The following is an 18,702-nucleotide window of genomic DNA, read 5'->3' as shown; positions in this document are numbered from 1 at the left end:
ACGCCTGTCAGCAGCCTTATCTACGGCATTATTTCAAATCATAATAAATACGATTTCACAATCGCTCAAGAGCAATAGGTCATGATTTTATTACAGAGGATTTCCTCCTTTAAATTAACTTTACTCTATCAGTGCATCTCCCACACATTCTTTAAGAGCAAAATACATCCTGCTTACTCAAAACACTCCCATCCACTATTTCTTCATTTCTGTTCTGCATCCAACATCCACAAAACTCTTGACTCTTGAAAACTTTACACATCAGTAATAGTCAAGAGATTTGCTCAGTTCCAAAAGCTGTTGCAAAATCTTTAAATATGGTGATTTATTTAACTCTTGCCTTTTTTACATGACTGAAATTAGTTCCACAACCATCCATCCTCGCTGAACTTTCTGCGTATCGTCATGTGCCACTTTTTATTGGAGATTTACGAGCTGGAGCAACACAAAGTAATTCAAGATGACTTGAAAGGATGATACAATGAGACCCCTAAATACAGTCGAATACAACTAATGAGTTTTGATTACTTAAAGAGGGAGTATTATGTAAAATCAACTTTTTTTATACATCATGCTACTATCTTATTCCCTCATCAAAAACATACCCAGAATGTTGCTTTGATTCTTTTATGCATGTTTGAGAAATCCTTTAATCCCCAGAGGCAATCATTCAGCTGTGGAAAACGCCTGGGTGGGCCTAGCAACGCCTTCAAGGACAAAGCTCCTCCTTCTGCCTCACAGAGCAGCTCTTCCCCCCTTAGCTCCTTCAGACTAGCCAGAAGAAATTAGCAAACACCTGGTGGAACTGCAAATGTGCTGAACTCATTATAGGAACTACTTCTCCAATTGAGAGTCTGTGTCCAGCTACAAACATTGAAACAAGTTGACATATGCTGCTGAAATTGTTAAAGTTCTCAGTGAGAATGTTTCTGCAACTCTTCCCTGCATAAACAACATATGCTGTTCTCTTATGCTGACTTCATGTTACTGATCTACAGCAACAAACTAAATTCAGCAACACCAAACATTCTGAAGCAGAGGGAGAGAGAAAAGTCTCCACCTTTAGACCCAGACCTCAGCAGAGTAGATTACATGCCTGCCTTCTGAGGGGCGTAACATCTCCCTTCATAAAAACGTGGTTTCACCACAAACCCTGGACTAGTAAAAGCAGCATAAACTTACACATAACATTTTCACAGTGAGACCTTCTCCAAAGTCGCCCAACTTTGAGGCACTCAACATATTACACCTCCCAAACTCCACCCTGACCTCAGAATCAAGCAGTTTCAGCATTTTTAAGCTTCAGTATGACTTTCTTTCCTCTTTTTTCTCGGTAACACTTTATTTGAAGGGGGGTGAATAAGACTGTCATAACACTGTCATAAACATGAATAAGCCTTCATGAATATTTATGACTGTTGTTATAAAAAATCATTCGGTAAATTATGACACTTTTAATACAAAGTTGACATTATTTAAAATGTCTTTGTTATGGCAACTTGACATTAACCAAGAAATCATTACTGTTTAAACTTTACCTTTAATAACATAAAGTTACCTGATTTTTAAAGTGCAATCAGTAATACTTTTATAACAAATTTATATCAGTAATGATTTCTTGGTTAATGTCAAGTTGTCATAACAGACATTTTGAATAATGTCAACTTTGTATTAAAAGTGTCATAATTTACCGAATGACGCTTTATGACAACAGTCATAAATATTCATGAAGGCTTATTCATGTTTATGACAGGTTTTTATGACAGTGTCATGTCAGTCTTATTCACCCCTTCAAATAAAGTCTTACCTTTTTCTCTTATCACCTTGAATTTCCAGTCATTATAGAAGCAACTGCAAAAACCGTTCTCCATGGTATTCTTAATATCTCATGTGACATCCCCATTTCAGACCTGTTGCGATGGCAGAATAACTTGGCTCATGTTAAATGGTTCTCTCACAGCTCTCAGCAGATTAAAAATTCAACTTTATGAAGTGAAAGCTTTCAAAGGTCAAGACCAAAGGAAAATGTTCTTGTCTTCCTTTACCAGAACGTCTTCTGGTAAAGGAAGATGTTCCTTTACAAGAAGAGATTTTCCATTACTGCAACAGACCAAGTCACAGAGGTCAGAACAATAACTACATGCTCCAGCTAGCTCAGGTTTTAACAAGTAAGATTAGTTACCACAATTATACACAGCTGATGATACACAGCTTTACATTCCAATGTCAACAGGTAACTCTGAACCCATCGAAGCACTAAACAGATGCTTAAAGCAAATCAATGATGTGCCATAACTCTCTCCAGCTGAACAGAAACAAAACCGAAGTTATTATATTTGAACCTAGAGAGGAATGATCTAGTGTCAACACACAGCTTCAGTCATTACTGGAAACCAGAGTTCAGGCCCGAAATCTGGGCATTGTAATGGACTCTAACCTGAACATTCAGGGTCATATAAAGACAGTTACAAAGTCAGGCTTCTATCAGCAGAAGAACATTTCCAGGATTAGAGGACTCTAGAGAAACTCATCCATGCAAACTGGAATGTGTTATACTGACAAACTTTACTGGACTCGACTAAAGTTTGAATCTAACTTAAACAGTACATTTTAAAAGAATGACAATACAAGAGTTTAACCAATAAAATCTATGTCTTATTATGCACATAGTGGGGTAGATTTTACATTGTTTAACCTTACTTAAATAAATCAGTTTTTGCTCATTTGCTTTTTACCAACGGTAAGAATAAACAAACAAAAAATGGTTTATGATTAGGGCATATGACAGTAATACATGTTTTAAATAATAGAATAAAAAAGGTATGTAAAGTCAAACATCAATTAAGAAAAGAGACTTAAACATAAAAAAGAAGAAACTGTAAATAAAAAAATGCAGCTTTTTTTCTGAACTTCCTCTAATGCTGTTTGTTTAATCCTATTTGTTGTTCTGTCATCATTTATAAATTCATTTGTCATGTGATGGGAATATCCCACCCTGCTTTCACATATTTGTCATTTTTTTGACCAGTGTTCCACCCTGCAGACCACATACTCTATGTCCTGGCTTGACTCTAAGCAGACCCCCTGACTCTTGACCTTTGACTCATCTGTCCCTCCCATCCCATTCCAGTAAACAGAGAGGCTTTCAGCTAAGATAACACCCTGATCTAACCTGTGACAGCCATGTGCTAAACAACGTTAACAGCTGGCACGCTTTTACTAGATCGAGCCGTCTCTTTCATTTGCACCTTTGTGAAACATACCCATTCATATAAACTCTGTTAAAAAGCATAGTGACTTTGTCTGGTATTTGGCACCTGGGGGCCTTATCTGCCCTGACAGACATGAAGGATAACAGTGACAGGAATCAGCTTTCCCCTTTAATCAGAAGGACAATCTGGAAAACACTCCGTGACATCATGTCTGTTTTTGTCATTTTCTCACAAACATCCTGGAATGCCAACACAGACGGTTCGTCGATAACAGAACTCTGATCAGTGATTCAACTTTTCTCGACATTGGGCCACTGCACCTGGTTGGAATGTTCCACACACCTGCAAATTGTCTACACCCAAGTGTCCGTATATATGTATGCGTGTGTGTGTGTGTGTGTGTATGCGTGTCCACTCCTCCAGTGAGTCATCATGAGCTTCTTAAGGTCTTTGTCATCCCACAATGCTACCAGCTGTGCTTCCATTCCAAATGTGTCCAAATCTTTGTCCATCTTCTGCTAATGTCAAAAAAACAAAAAAAAAAAACAAAACACAATTCAATAACTTCCTGTTGTCTTCTTCTGTGTTGCTTGCACCAGTTGCAACATCAGGCTGTTGGATCATGTGACTCCTGGGATACGAAAAAAGTATTTCCTTTCCAGTTTTGTGGAATAAACCAATTTTGATACAAACAAACAAAAAAAAAACATCTCATCCTAGTGGTAAAACTTTTTTATTTTTTCAAAATTGCCACCTTTCCATTGAGCAAATTTATGTTCGAAATGTCTAATTGTGCAATTATACTGTGAATGGAAACACAGCCGTGTGAGGTGTGCTGCATATTCTCGTACTACTTCCCAGAGACAAACTGTCTCATCCGATAGCTCTGAGGTGAAAATGAGGGAAGAAATGTGTGAGTGAGTTACAACTGACGGTCTCTGTGAAAGCACTTCTTCAGCAGAAGCCTCACGGAAATAACCTCTGATGGTTTTTGCCACTAATGAATGATGTGTTGAGAGAAAAACAGCCAAAAGGTCAGCCAGCTTTTCACCCAGGACTTGAAGCTTGACAGTCTCTTGGCTGGATCTGTAAAGGAGATTTCTGACTATTCATTCTTTGTTTCGCATAAGCCTGCTTCAGATTTTGCAGATTTTCTGTGGGTGTTCTGGAGACGAATGTGAGGCCTCCAAGAAAAAGGGATGAGAAAAACAGCTCCACGGTCCCACACAACTAATACCAGAAAAGGCAGCCTCTACCAGTAAAGGTTTCAACATGCAATCAGACGTCAGCTGTGAGCCAATTTATGTTGTAAATGATTACATTAGGTCGTATTAACATCAAATGCTCCCGTTGTGACCAAACATGACTGTCCAAATAAAAAAGTGATAACCTTTTTAGGTGAATATCCCATTGACGGGATCTGTGATTCATCAGTTGTGACTATCTTGTGACTTCTAGATTAAATAGATTTTCTATTTAATCTTCACTTTGAGTCAAGAGGCAGTTTAAAAGATAACTACATTTGTATGTCTCATCCTAAAGTTATAAAAAAAAAAAAAAAAAAAATCAAGACAAGATTCTCTGTTTTATCTTACCAGGTATCATGTTTTACTGAGGGACTGTTTCTGTGAGGACAGATTTTAGTCAGAGTGAAAAACCAAAATATTCAATTCACTATTTTAGACTTGAAAGTTTTCTCCATTATATGAATATTCATCATGTGTGAGGAGTTATCAACCTTTTTATGTAATAAAAAAATGTAATTCCATTAAAAACATGAATGCATTAAAATCTATTTAATTAAAATAATAAGTTACAGTCTTGGTCCTAATAATGATGTATTAGTGTCTTTTTGTAGGTACCTCAGTGGACAACAGGGCTAAAGCACAAGCCAGCCTTTAAAGTCTTTTGGTTCCATCTGTTTATAAAGTGCAGATTCCCAACAATCATCATATTTAAAAGACTAAAACAAAAAGTGAAACAAAAATAACTATAAATAAACATATAAAAACATTGAAACAAAAGCTGATTTGTAATTATGGATATTTAGAATGTGTTTTACTCACGTATTGCTAATTTCCAGATGTTATCTCTGTTACCAGATTAATAACATGCACATAGCCCTTTGTAAATATTAGGTGATGATATCATTTAGCACCAGTTGAAATGTCCAAATATTTCTTGGATATTTATTTCTCCATTGAACATAAATGGAGAAATAAAAATGGAATAGTGCTGCTCTCCACTGATGCTAATTCCTAAAAAAAACAAAAACTCTTAAACTTCAGTGTACTTCTGCTTTTATTTTGTTATACAAGTAAGGGATTTCTTACTGAGTAAGCTCGAAAGGCCGATATATTTTCTTTTAAAATACTCTTTAAAACCCCCTCTCTTTGTCACAAAGAAAAGCTTACAGAGGCAGGCTAATCTCCAACGTTCATCACGACATGATCTCTTTTACACTCGTTATCTTCCTCTTAGCTTAATGTTTGTTTTGCTAGGTGTGGCAGCCTTACAGACCAGACGAAATGAACCAAAAAAATGCACTAAATGCTTCTCTGTTAAAGGACCTAGCGTGACTGATGTCGCTATTGTCTGAAAATTGAGAGAAAACTGATAATTATCCATTTAAAAAAGTAATTTTTTAAATCTTTAATTCATCCCGTTACTACTTTAAGCAACTCTAATTGCTCCCAAATAAAGACAAGAATAGAAATTTTGGCTTTAGCTGTGGTGTTAATACATCGCCTTTCAAAGCATTTTCTCATGCACTGACTTCATGGTTTTGCTTTACAGGAATCTGTTGTTTTCATTCTCAATGATGGCACAAGAATGGTTTCAATTTAATCAGGAGGACCTTGTGTTTTAATATCCGGCTGCATGTCTCTTCATGAAAATAAAAAGAAAACTAAGGAAAGATTTGACTGAAAAGTAAAACAGTTAAGCTAAAATGTTTTCTTAGGACAAGTTTTTACCAACGCATCACACAATGTGTGGAAAGACACTTCTATTTCCAAATCATAAGTATTGTCATTGCTTAATAGCTTGAAGTGATTTTGAAACAGTGGTGACAGACAGGTGTGTTATAAAACACCCAGTTTTTGTAGCCCTCAAACATGCACTATAGGAAAAACTGCAGAGGCCCAAAACCCCCCAAAACACATCAGATTTTAATCTTTGTTACAGGCAAAGTAGTTTAGTGAGTCCTTGGAATGTGCTTGTATTAAAAAGCAACAGGAGGGCCCCTGAAATATGTTTACTGCTGCAGAAAGTCATTGTTCTCAGGTATCTACTAACAGTCTGTGGAATTGTTCCTTTGTTTGACCGTATCCTTTATGGAAAGGGGGTGGGGGGCAATCGGACAGACATCCGGCTCTGAGACACAGACAGCAAACAGTGTGCACAGAACATGTGGAACAAAACCATGCTTCAAACACACATTACAGTTTATGTTGGATTCATTTGTCAGACATGATGCAATTCTTCAGACAGTTTAAGATGTCGCAGTAAGAGATGAGTACAAACCAGTTGATGACATGTAGAGTAATTGCTTGTTTCAGTTGAAATAGTTGTCTCACCATGAGTGACATGACCTCATCCAGTCCACTGTGTGGGGTGATGAAATTAGGTGAGTGAAATTCCCTAAAATTAGGGTGGAGGGTGTGTGACATTACAGTGTAATAACACCAACATGGTTGTTATTGGTTAAGTTAAGTGAAACATTTTTTAATTTAAAGTGAGTTTTTATAACTCCAGCATATTTGGACCAGATTAAATATGTCAGTGGTTTGAGTTTGACCTCATTGGAAGTAGTTTAAAACAAAAGTAAACTCAATTATATAAACAGAAAAAGTATTAGATTAGATTAGTTCACTTATAACTAGATATTTTTCCAATGTTATAAGTGAAATATTATCCCAATGGAAGTAGTCATTTTTCATCAGTACGAAGGAATTATTGACTTAAAATAAACTCGTATCTTGCTGAAAAGTTACTTGTGAGTTAGTTTTGTCCTATTTCAAGTGTATTAAGTTATTTGCACTAGACCCAAAATGTTTGGCATAATTTTGTGATTTTGCAGTGTAGAAGTATGAACTTAATTTTATACTCATCCATAGCATCATCCAACAAATTACCATTCATGTTAACTTGTTAACATTTTTTCTTAATTTTAGTATTTTCTATATTCACATCTGTAACTGGTACAATGCATGCCATTATGAGAAGGCATCAATCATGTTAAAATTCTTTCTAAATCAATAATGATTAAATAAACTAAAACAAGCCATGAATTTTATTTTATTTTATTTTATTTTTTTTGCACTAAATGTCCAACTATTATTGTCAATTATTTCTTACAAAACTTCCCTTCACATCCCTCAGGAGAGCTGAGAAGTGTAACGATGTGGTTTTGAGTACCTCTGTTTGGAAAACAGGGAGGAGACATTAAGGGGTGGACTGAGGGGCGGACCTGTTGGTCCACGCGCTTATATATTCTAAAGGCTTCCCCCTCTCCTCCTGCCGCTTGTCTGTGAGCTCCAATTTCTGCCCGCTCAGCCTCTCTCTCTCTCTCTTTGACTCACAGTCTGTCTCACTGAGTCTCAGCACTCTAGAGCAACCATGCAAACTAACAGGCAAACTACATACTCCATGCGCTCCTCTACCAGCAACAGGGCCCCTGTCATGTCCATCACCCGCACCTCTGCTCCTGTCTACAAGGCCCAGTCCATCCATGGCGGTGCTGGCGGCTCCCGCATCAGCGTGTCCTCCAGCTACAGAAGCTCCCTGGGAACCGGGATGGGAGCTGGGATGGGAGGCGGCATCGGGGCCGGGGGGTTCTCCAGTAGCGTCCAGGTGAGCGGAAACAGCGCAGACATCATGGGCAATGAGAAGTTCGCCATGCAGAACCTGAATGACCGACTGGCAAGCTACCTGGAGACGGTGAGGAACCTGGAGAAGGCCAACTACAAGCTGGAGATAAAGATCAAAGAGGCTCTGGAGAAGAGCGGACCTGACTTCAGAGACTACAGCAAATACCAGCCCATCATTGATGACCTGAGGAAGAAGGTAAGTAGGGAAAGGTGGAGAGATGAAATGGGCAGACATGGGAATGTGTTTATTAAGAAGTGTTGAAAAGAAAATATGTGATGGATTGCTAGAGTGAAAGAGGGGAACCACAATGAGATTTTGGGGAAATGAAAGATTTGGGATGAGTTGACCTCAAAAGAAATCAATCAAGACTAAAGAGTACAGTAAAAACTGCAAGATCTAACATTACAAATGTGATAAAACTACTGAACAGCTCTATTTTCTTATTAAAATGCAACTCCTACAAGCATCAAGGCATTTTTTTTTTAAATAAATTCCTACGCTGCATGCCAGAGGGGCCCAAAGTCTCCACCGGAAACAGTATGGAGGAGGAATGTAACAGTGTCAGCGATCGCACAGACAGGAAACCAAAGCATAACAAAAGTGGAAAAAGTCCGACTTTAAAAGTCAACTTCCAGACCCATTCATTACAGTTTCAACTATCATTTTCTTTCATTGTATCTAGCTGAACAATAGCAGAAAGAAGGCAGATCACACAGAAAAGGGAATGTCAAGAGACGACAATCTCCATCTTCTGTATGCCAGCCTAAGATCTTATTAATAAGTCTGTCACTCAAATAATGAGCTAGAAGTAGTTGGTTCACAGATGTTTACCTCATATTCTATAAAAAACAGATCAGAATGAGTTAGAATGAGTCAAAGGAGTTTTTTATCTAATGAAACCATTACATTTGTGTTGGCTAGGTTCCTTCAGTATTGGGAAACCCAAAAAGTACTTTCGTTCTAACCCTTTGAGCAACAGAACAGAAGCATCAAGGTCAGCAGAAATGGAATTTCTCTTTTTAAAATCTGAAGCAAAAAATGATATAAAGGGGTTTATCTTTCAAATCACATAACAGGAAATATCTTATTAAACTGGGTTTGTTTTACAAATACAAAGGGAGCAAAGTTTACAGAAATAAACATTGGGGGGTAAGGGTTGGCTATTTTTTTTTTTTGGTCATGCTTAAAACATAAAATTGCTCAGTTAGTGCCCTCCCATCTCAGTCTTATCTGAGAAAACAGTGACTGTCACAGCTAAGCTAAACCAGAACAACACACAAAGTCAACTATCCTTGGAGAAACCCACATACACGCACAATCACAAGAGAGGACAAGCACACACACCCCACACGCGCACGTACACACACAACCACCAAATCACCACCTGGGTCATGCAAATGTTAACAGGATAGATCCTGCTCTCCGGAGCAGAAGAGCTGCCTAGCAGTTTTTTATTGGCTCATGGACTTTGTCACCTGGATGCCTACCTGCTGTTCATGCCAGCCTTATCAACCTTACCGTGACTGCTAAAGCAAACCATCTGGTTTTAAAAGTGGTTAACTCCCACTGTCCCTGAATGTACCAACAGGCAGTGACATTTTCTCCCTAATCCCCTTGTAGGTTTATGAAATAAGCAAATTTTATGATCCTTTAGTTTAAAGTTGATGTTTTGTTTGATGTGTCAGAATATATTTTTAAGTTTTCAATATTTCAACCAGTACAGTTGTAAAAATGTGTCTCATGTTTAATATTTAACAGCTTCTGTTGCTGCTCTCAGCAGGTATCTTGCCTGGCTTATCATAAATGTACAGTAGAACCAGTAAAACTTTTTTTTTTTTTACATTACCTTCTAAGCTTAGCTTCTAGTCGGAATACTTAAAGGTTTTAATACAATTTTCAAAAGCAATTATCAAAGAGATATTGCAAGACCATTTAAAAAATTGTGTTATGTTTAGCTACTTGAGTGCTGCTAGCCGTGGTTTGCTTAATAGTAAGAAAACAAGCTAGCTTAGCCATTTTCCTACCAATGTTAGTTAAAGCCCTTTATATAGCAATCTTATCTAAGTTAGTTGAAATTCTCCTCCTACGGTGTCTTATTTCTTTAACTCTAAGATGTATTAAGATTTGTTTTAACATTTTCCAGATTTTTGATGCAACNANCGNCAATGCCCGACTGGTTCTCAACATCGACAATGCTCGTCTGGCAGCCGATGACTTCAGAGTAAAGTAAGACCCGCCTGCTATACCGCTAATATTGTAAAACACAAAGGCAGACATCTGTGGGCACACACCCTGTTTTACTACAGAATGGGTCTGGGTAGTGCAATGAATAAATCCTGTCATGATCTGAGGCAGTCATTTGTTTCGTAGTCATAAATCAGCACCCTTGCATCATAAGTGGCGGAGACGCTACAGTTGTGTCATAGACGTAAGCAAACACAGCTGGCTAGCGGCAGCAGAATTGAATGCTGACCTCGAAAATTTGTGTACATTCAGTCCTAAAGAAACAAACACAAAAGATATTCCTGATGATAATTTGTTATCTGATATGCTGTTTGTGGTTGTGCATTTTTCAGATACGAGTCTGAGCTGGCCATTCGTCAGTCTGTGGAGGCCGACATCATCGGTCTGAGGAAACTCATCGATGACACCAACCTGAGCCGCATGAACCTGGAGAGTGAGATCGAAGCCCTGAAAGAAGAGCTCATCCACCTCAAAAAGAACCATGAAAATGTGAGTTTAAAGCCAACACTATTCCAGCTATGCCACTGCACTGCACAAACATACTTCAAAAAATAGTCCTGAAAACACTTGAGCAAAGGTTCACACCCTTGAGGTATCTGGATAAATATTTGCACACAAGCTCACCTTAACTCCTGCTTTAGCTATTTACCTATAGCACACAGAGATGTCATTTGGTCAGCTTATCGGACTGTAGGGCGTTCTTAAAAACAGGCGTGAGAAAACTCCATGTTTAAATACACTAAGACATCTAAAATATCTGTGTGTGAATTCTGTGGGAAGCCGCCTCATAAAATTCCTTACAGTCCATACTTGGAAACAGACAGCACCGCAGAATTAAAATGATTGGGATTCGAGCAGAGAAGCCAAAACACAGCCATTTTGTTTACTGAGGAAAGTATTAAACTAACTATTTACGTACCCAGACAAAGATTTAGATATGACTCCTGTATATTTATCTGGCCATAGCATATGATTATGGCTTAGAGGAGGCCAGGAGTCACAGACAGGTCATAGTTCACCAGTCATCCATTGTGCTTGCTTTGCAGTAAGTTAAATATTGATTTGTTTGTGCATTTCTGAGAAGCCAAACCAGATCAAAAATGAAAATAACTCTTGGTTAACAGAAATAAAATAAAAAAAAAAAAACAACAAGCAAAACATAAAACTAGTAAATCTAAAAAAAATGCCTGGTTATTTGCTATTAAAGTGATGTCTGTGTGGTGCATTGCCCTCATGTTGCTGTAGGTATATATTTTTGTTCTTACTACGTTTAAGCCATTACTAGGTGCCCTGAATGTAAAGATGTATGCTTTAAGCTGGTGATCCTGGATTTCTACTGCAGAACTCTAATTTTGTACAAAGAGAGGAAGCAGTACTTGAGTTGAACAATAAAAACCTGGTGACATTATTAGCCTTGAACGAAGCCCTTCACTTCACCATCTTAGCAGGTGGTAGGTTTTTGGAAGTTCTTGGTATTAGCATTTATACTGTGTCAATGAATTGGCTATGGGCTTCTTGCCACTAAAATCCCACCTGTGTACCTCATACTGACAACAATGAATGCAACTTCAATGTTTTTTGAGGGATTTTTTGAGTCTGGACTTCATTTAATCTCCTAAAATCTGATCTGATTTGAACTGAAAAAGTCTACACTAAACAGAATCTTTCACATTTTCTAAAATACCACTGGAGATTCATAAAACCTTTAATATATTAACAAATATCTGGGCTGGAAAATCTAACTGATCCTACAGAGCAGATAAATTAGATGGAGGATCTATTGCTTGGTGGATAGTTGAGCAAACAAGAAGGCATAAACTATGGCAAATGGTACTTGTGTAGCGCTTTATCAAGTCAGAGGACTCTGCTTCACACTACATTCAGTCATTCACCCATTTACACACTTATTATGGAAAGTTACATTGTAGCTACATTGTAGCTTACCATACAACCGCAGGGCCCTTTGACCACCACCAGCAGGCAAAACAGGTGAACTGTCTTCCCCAAAGACAATGACAAGAAGGACAGAGTGGGGGTTTGAACCATTAATCACTGGTTAGACAATGAACTCCTACTATCTGAGTCACTGTCACCTGAATTAGGCCTTATATTGTTTGTAAAAATATAAAGACGTTCAATTTTCCCCAAAATATTGCTAGAATCTTATCCTATTCACATCAAGTATTGGTTTATTGAGCTGGTCTCATTATTACAGTCCTAGGGTTTACTAATAATACTTGTGTCCATTTTTGTGTTTCTTTTAGGAAGTCATGGAGCTTCGTAACCAGATAGCCCAGTCTGGTGTTCATGTAGATGTCGACGCTCCAAAGGGTCAAGATCTGGCCCAGATCATGGCAGAAATTAGGGCTAAGTACGAAAAGATGGCAAAGAAGAACCAGGAGGACCTCAAAGCGTGGCATGAATCTCAGGTAAAAGATTAAAAAAAAAAAAAAAAAAAAAAAAAAGCTGCCTTTACTCAAGAAAGATTTTCTCCTTTAATCAATGATCAAGTGATTAACACATCTTTTAATTTCAGATTGTAGAAGTTCAGACACAGGTGACACAGAACACAGAGGCCCTCAAGGGTGCCCAGACAGAGGTGAACGACTTGCGCAGACAGATGCAAACCCTGGAGATTGAACTGGAGTCACAGAAGAGCCTGGTAAGAAGCCTGCAGTCAGCACATACTTGTCCTTCCTCATAACAATGTCCCAGTCAGCACACTCTCTTCAGGTTGCTCGCCTTTACGTTGTTGACACAAGCTTTACACTCTGATGATCACCGTCGCTGCAGAGTAAGCTGTAAACGTGTAAACCCTTTTAAACCTTTCACTGTCCTTACAGAAAATCTCTCTGGAGGGTACGCTGAGGGACACAGAGTTGCGCTACAACATGGAGGTAGAGTCCCTTAATGCTGTTCTCCTGGGCCTGGAGGCGGAGCTCACACAGCTGAGGAACCAGATCCAGCTGCAATCACAGGATTACGAGGCCCTGCTGAACACAAAGATGAAGCTGGAGGCAGAGATTGCAACATACAGGCGGCTGCTGGACGGTGGAGACTTCAAGTGAGTAAAATGTTTGCGCAAACCATCGAAAAACCCTACTTCAACAAATTTATAGAGACTAATGGAAATTTGATGTTTTCCTCTAGGCTTCAGGATGCCTTAGAAGAGCAGAAAACAATGACCAAGACCAAAGTAATGACCGTCACGCAGACCCTGGTGGACGGGAAAGTGGTCTCCTCCAGCACAGAAACGAAGGACCTTTAATCACACCATGTGACTGAAACGCCCAACAAACACTAAAACAAGAAGACAGTTAGCAAAGTATTTGTTTTTATAAATTTATCAAATTTTATAATCAAAGAGATACTCATAAGATCTGAAGCTCTTTGTTAAACTTCACTCCCAGGTCAAACAGTTGTTGCAGAGGCTGATGGAAATTGGATGAGAGGAAAACAAAATCATCCGTTATTTATTTAATCTTGGTTTATTTATGTCATTTTTTGCTGTCCTTTAGATATTTACAACAGTTCGCAAGATTTTGTCAATCTATCAAGAAACAAACAAATTCAGAAAAATTTAAAATTGAAGAGAGTCCAATTAAAAGCAATTTCAAAATACATGTTTTTGTCTTTGGTTTTTCTTTTTCCCAATTTGGTCTGCCTGCTGCTCTGTGGTGATTAAACATTTCAATAAAGTCCTTTTGAGAAAACTCTGAATGTCAAACTGTGTTATTTCTTCCACACTATCAAAGGGTATTTTGCTTTGAGTTACAATTGTAAGCAAACAGTCAAAGTAATAAAAAATGGGCCTCCTAGAGTTCCTGTATGATAAGCATCATATCCTTCACTTTGTTCACTGATGATCTCTGCATTTACTTTCCATAAGACCAATTCTGTGGAGATTCATACTGCAAAAATAAAAATCACACAATTGCAGGAAGGTTAACTTTTAAGAGGTTTAAAGCCTCCAAAGTAGAGAACAGACGTTTGGGTAACGACGGGCCCTTTGAGCCATCTGGCGTTGTTTTTCTTGGCCTGTTAGTAGAACATCTCTGCCAGAATAAACTCTTCCACTTTCATTTTGAATAAAAAGGCCCTACTAGTGCAAATCATGTTAGCCTTGATCTGTTCTCTCCCAAATGAATAGGGCATTCTGTGTCAAGCCATAGTTTCTTACAGATGGAAAAAAAAAGAAAAACACATTTACTAAAGCAACTGATGAATTTACAAGTATAAGCTGTTCCCCAAACGCGAGTAATTTATTGCTTTCAGATGGCAAAAATACACATTTGGTACCTTGAACATTATTTGTGGCATTAATTTTGACATGCGAGACACACTTCCTGTTGTCTCCCAGTTTCCATGGATACAATTTCTTTACTACACATGAAAAGTCAGCACACCTTTAGTCTTTTATAGATATATTGCCTGAAAGGGGCAAAGTCTAACAAAGGTACAAATGTAATAAAGATAGAAGAGGAGTGGCAGGGAGGAGTACCGATATTCAGCGATATATATAAGACCCCCAAACACGTCCTTTGTTCTCCACTCTCAGCTGCCAGCTCGTCTGTTCCAACTTGTGTCAATTTTCCATTTGATTGATCAGCAAACTTCTCTCAGCCATGGAGTCTCTGTATAGACGCCAGTCCTCCCAAACTCTTGGGTACTCCAGTGCCTCTGGCAGACCGTCATCAGGGTATGCCTACAGCGTAAGCGGAGGCGCTGGAGGTCATGGAACCAGGATCTCCAACGCTTCACAATCCATTCGGGTTGGCAGCGGCTTCGGTGGGGGGTACGACTACCAATCCTCTGAGTCAGGCTCTGGAACCTTGGCAATTGGAAATGAAAAGATTGCCATGCAGCATCTGAATGACCGTCTTGCCAGCTACCTGGAGACGGTCAGGAATCTAGAGAAAGCCAACAAAAGTCTGGAGATCAAGATCAGGGAGGTCATTGAGAAGAAAGGGCCTTTGGAAGGACGGGACTATAGCAAGTACCATGCCATCATCGCGGACCTGAAAGGCAAGGTGAGCAAAAAGCTTAATCACAATAACCAATGGATAACTCACACTTTTATGTAACATTTTAGCCCTCTCTTAAAACCCCTTTACATGGGTGTTTTATAAGTTTAACTCAGTAGGTCATTGTTCTGATCGGAAGAAGCCACTCCCCGGGCCTCTATCAGATAAATTACTCAAAATGACAGGGTTCTATGTCATAGCACAAAATAACAAAAGCAACATAACACTCCATCCATTCATCTATATATTTTCAGTAAATGTTATTCTGTTTGGTGGAACCTAGCTCCTATAATCGACAGTCAAGAGGGGAGTTGCATCCAAGGCAGTTCTCTAGTATATCAGTCATCTGGACTGAGCTTTAAGAGCTGCAGTGTTTTAATTTAACAACTGAAGTTAGTTATTATGGCAAGATAATGCACCGAAATGTCTTTTTAGTTGTACTTCGTGTGAAACCTTGTAAATGTCTTTTCAGGCTTAGGCAACAGTCAATTGTGGCTAAGTCGCTTTACACCTTCTACACTACAAAGGCTCTGGTTATCTGCACTGATTTGTAAACATTTACGACCACAGTCTGATGATAAACCTTGTGGCAACCAAAGTTTATTGCCTATTATAAACTTTGGTTTATAATAGGCAATAAACGATTGACTCGACATAATTTAGCTACATTTTGTGATGGAAGTTACTTGAAAATCATTGGAAAAAAACAATTCCATTATAAATAAAATAATTTTATTTTCTTCAAACCTTTCAGATCTTTGAAATGGTCAAAGGTAACGCCCAACTTGCAATTTCTGTTGACAATGCACAACTGGCGTCAGATGACTTCAGAGTCAAGTGAGTATTTAATGTTGGTTTCAAAATGAAGGTTTATTCCAGTCATCACGTCTGTCTGATGTAAGGGATGCATTCACAGGATGGAGTATGAGCTGTCCATGAGGCAGACTGTGGAGGCTGACGTTGCCAGACTCAGGAAGCTTCTGGATGACACTAATGTCGCACGTTTGCATCTCGAAGGGGACATTGAGTCTCTAAAAGAAGAGCTGATCACTTTGAAGAAGAACCATGCAGATGTAAGTGCTTTTATGAGTACTGAGATGAGAACAACTGTTCAAGGAGAATTTCTGTTTCAGTTCCATCACTCACGTGCAAAAGAACCAACATTCTTGACAAATCGCTTGTTTCTTAACTTCTTTGCATAGGATGACCCGTCTAACCTTTCAGGAAATCACTCCCTGACTATTTCCTCCCCAACAGGATGTCGCTGAATTGCGTGCCCAGATTGCACAGGCTGGCGTCCATGTGGATGTTGATGCTCCTAAAGGCCACGACCTGGCCAGAATAATGGAGGAAATGAGAGAGAAGTATGAGAGGATAGCACTCAAGAACCAGGAAGAACTCAAAGCATGGCATGAATCTCAGGTAGAACACAATTCAGCTTAGAAGCTATAAACTGACGTAAGATTTTAAGTTACTGAATTATGTATTTCTGAAGTATTACTTGTAGAAACTACATGTATTTTATTTTGTATTAAGATCACAGAGGTGCAGGTCCAGGTGACTGAGAGCTCGACAGCTCTGAAGGAGGCCACAACAACCGTGAGCGAAACTCGGAGGAGACAACAAGCCATGGAGATTGAACTTCAATCCGCGCTTAGTATGGTAACAATCACTTTACGGAATCCTCACTCTTATAATGCCATCATGGGATGGGATTTCACATAATATTATTCACATAAGAACATTTTGAAATAATAGTGACAAACTACTGAATGTAAAAATGCACTGGACCTACAGAATAAAGGGAGGATAGGCTCCTTAAAAAGGTTTTAACAGTTTTGGAAGGTAAACAGAGATCATTTGATCTATTCAAAAAAGTGTCTGTCAGATTGTCTGAAACCAGAACTTAACATTTATCTAAATAAAAATCCAAAACTAGGGTGAGAGATTGTGGTGTTCTAGCTAAAACCATAAAACTTTTGAGAAATCAAAATACTGATTTTATTACCCAGTGGTACCATTTTATGGCAAACTAACTGTTACACTGCACCAACCAAACCTTAACATGTAATATTCTTCTAATCTAAGCTGAAAAATGTTGTTTTCTGACAGAAAGCCGCCTTGGAGGCCACCCTGCGTGACACTGAGATGCGGTATAACATGGAGGTGGAGAAGTACAATGCGATCATCCTGAGGCTGCAGGAAGAGCTAGCTAAGATCCGCACCGACATCCAGCAAAACTCAAGAGAGTACGAAAACTTGCTAAACATCAAGGTGAAGCTGGAGGCTGAGATCGGCGAGTACAGGAGGCTGCTGGACGGAGGCGCTGACTTACAGTGAGTATGAAGAGACACAATGGGCAAGATGCAAAAGTGTATCTGCAGGTGCAGGTAATGGAAGCATTGAGTGATTAACCACACAAAACAAGCATTTGTTCACCCCAGACATGATTTTGCATATCTAATCTAATCTAATTTAAATAAGCTTCATGCAAAGACTGATGGAGTACCACTGATAGGGAAAGTAAAAGGGATTATTTTGTGTCAATGCAACATTTCAGATGCTGAATTTTAACAAGGCTGCCTTTACCTTAAAGCAGAGGTTCCCAAACTGTGGGGCGCGCCCCCTAGGGGGGGCGCCGTGTCATTGCAGGGGGGGCGCGGGAAGCCGTCTGGATGAAAAAAAAAACAAAAACATGAACACTGTATGCGCTGGGTTTTTACCTTAGAATGGCCAACTCTCTGTTATTCCTCTGTCAATTTGATACAGGAGATGCTTCCACATTTCCCATATTTGTGTCCTCTGTCACTTTTATCAGCAGTTAAAACAGTTTAGTCCGTTGTTAACATGTTGTAACCTGTTTTTCCGAGCCGCCTTTAAACGCAACATGAGCGCTACGACGCTTGCGCTGGGTTTCCACCTGTGAAGGAGACCTGCTGCTGCTGTGCAGAGGTTTGTGTTAGAATCACGGCAGCAAACCAGCAAAACGCAAAGAACTTTTCACAGTTTTTCCCTCCAAACTAACCGACTGAGTTGAGTAAAGCTGTTGGATGCTGTTGGTTAGCTAAAAGATGACTAGCTAATATCAATACAGAACCTTAAGCTTAACAAGTACCTTGTAGGCTACCGATGGTGTCTATTTTCAGCTACGTACATTCATTTTGCCCCCGTCACAGGCGTCGTTTCAACCAGACAGCCATTTGTAATTCATAGGGGGGGGCACAGAAAATGTTTGGAAACCACTGGGGGGGGCGCAGAAGAAAAAGTTTGGGAACCACTGCATTAATGCATTACGCACAGTGGAAACTGTCTTGGCACAATTGCAGAAGCTAACATCTACAGTCTTCCTC

The 18,702-nt window shown here is 39.0% G+C and overlaps 2 protein-coding genes across 2 annotated transcripts in view; both read left to right on the top strand.

Moving 5' to 3' along the window:
- The first annotated feature begins 7,717 nt into the window (after positions 1 to 7,717).
- Positions 7,718 to 14,042, top strand: krt18a.1 (keratin 18a, tandem duplicate 1). Its single transcript, XM_015015735.1, has 7 exons — positions 7,718 to 8,279; positions 10,228 to 10,310; positions 10,661 to 10,817; positions 12,593 to 12,757; positions 12,865 to 12,990; positions 13,172 to 13,392; positions 13,479 to 14,042. The coding sequence occupies exons 1-7, from the start codon at positions 7,833 to 7,835 to the stop codon at positions 13,594 to 13,596; spliced, it is 1,317 nt and encodes a 438-aa protein (XP_014871221.1). The 5' UTR covers positions 7,718 to 7,832; the 3' UTR covers positions 13,597 to 14,042.
- An 820-nt stretch (positions 14,043 to 14,862) lies between these two features.
- The window catches only part of LOC106935312 (keratin, type I cytoskeletal 18-like), a 7,203-nt gene continuing 3,363 nt past the window's right edge, over positions 14,863 to 18,702 (top strand). The window contains exons 1-6 of the mRNA XM_015015736.1: positions 14,863 to 15,358; positions 16,107 to 16,189; positions 16,269 to 16,425; positions 16,610 to 16,774; positions 16,889 to 17,014; positions 17,465 to 17,688. Of these exons, the coding sequence (XP_014871222.1) occupies positions 14,954 to 15,358; positions 16,107 to 16,189; positions 16,269 to 16,425; positions 16,610 to 16,774; positions 16,889 to 17,014; positions 17,465 to 17,688 (1,160 nt within the window). The 5' untranslated portion in view covers positions 14,863 to 14,953. The remainder of the gene's footprint in view (positions 15,359 to 16,106; positions 16,190 to 16,268; positions 16,426 to 16,609; positions 16,775 to 16,888; positions 17,015 to 17,464; positions 17,689 to 18,702) is intronic.

The sequence above is a fragment of the Poecilia latipinna genome, unplaced genomic scaffold (assembly GCF_001443285.1).
Source record: "Poecilia latipinna isolate Pla-1442-1.1 unplaced genomic scaffold, P_latipinna-1.0 Scaffold1946, whole genome shotgun sequence".
Taxonomy (NCBI): Eukaryota; Metazoa; Chordata; class Actinopteri; order Cyprinodontiformes; family Poeciliidae; genus Poecilia; species Poecilia latipinna.
This window is presented reverse-complemented; position numbering and strand designations above follow the sequence as displayed.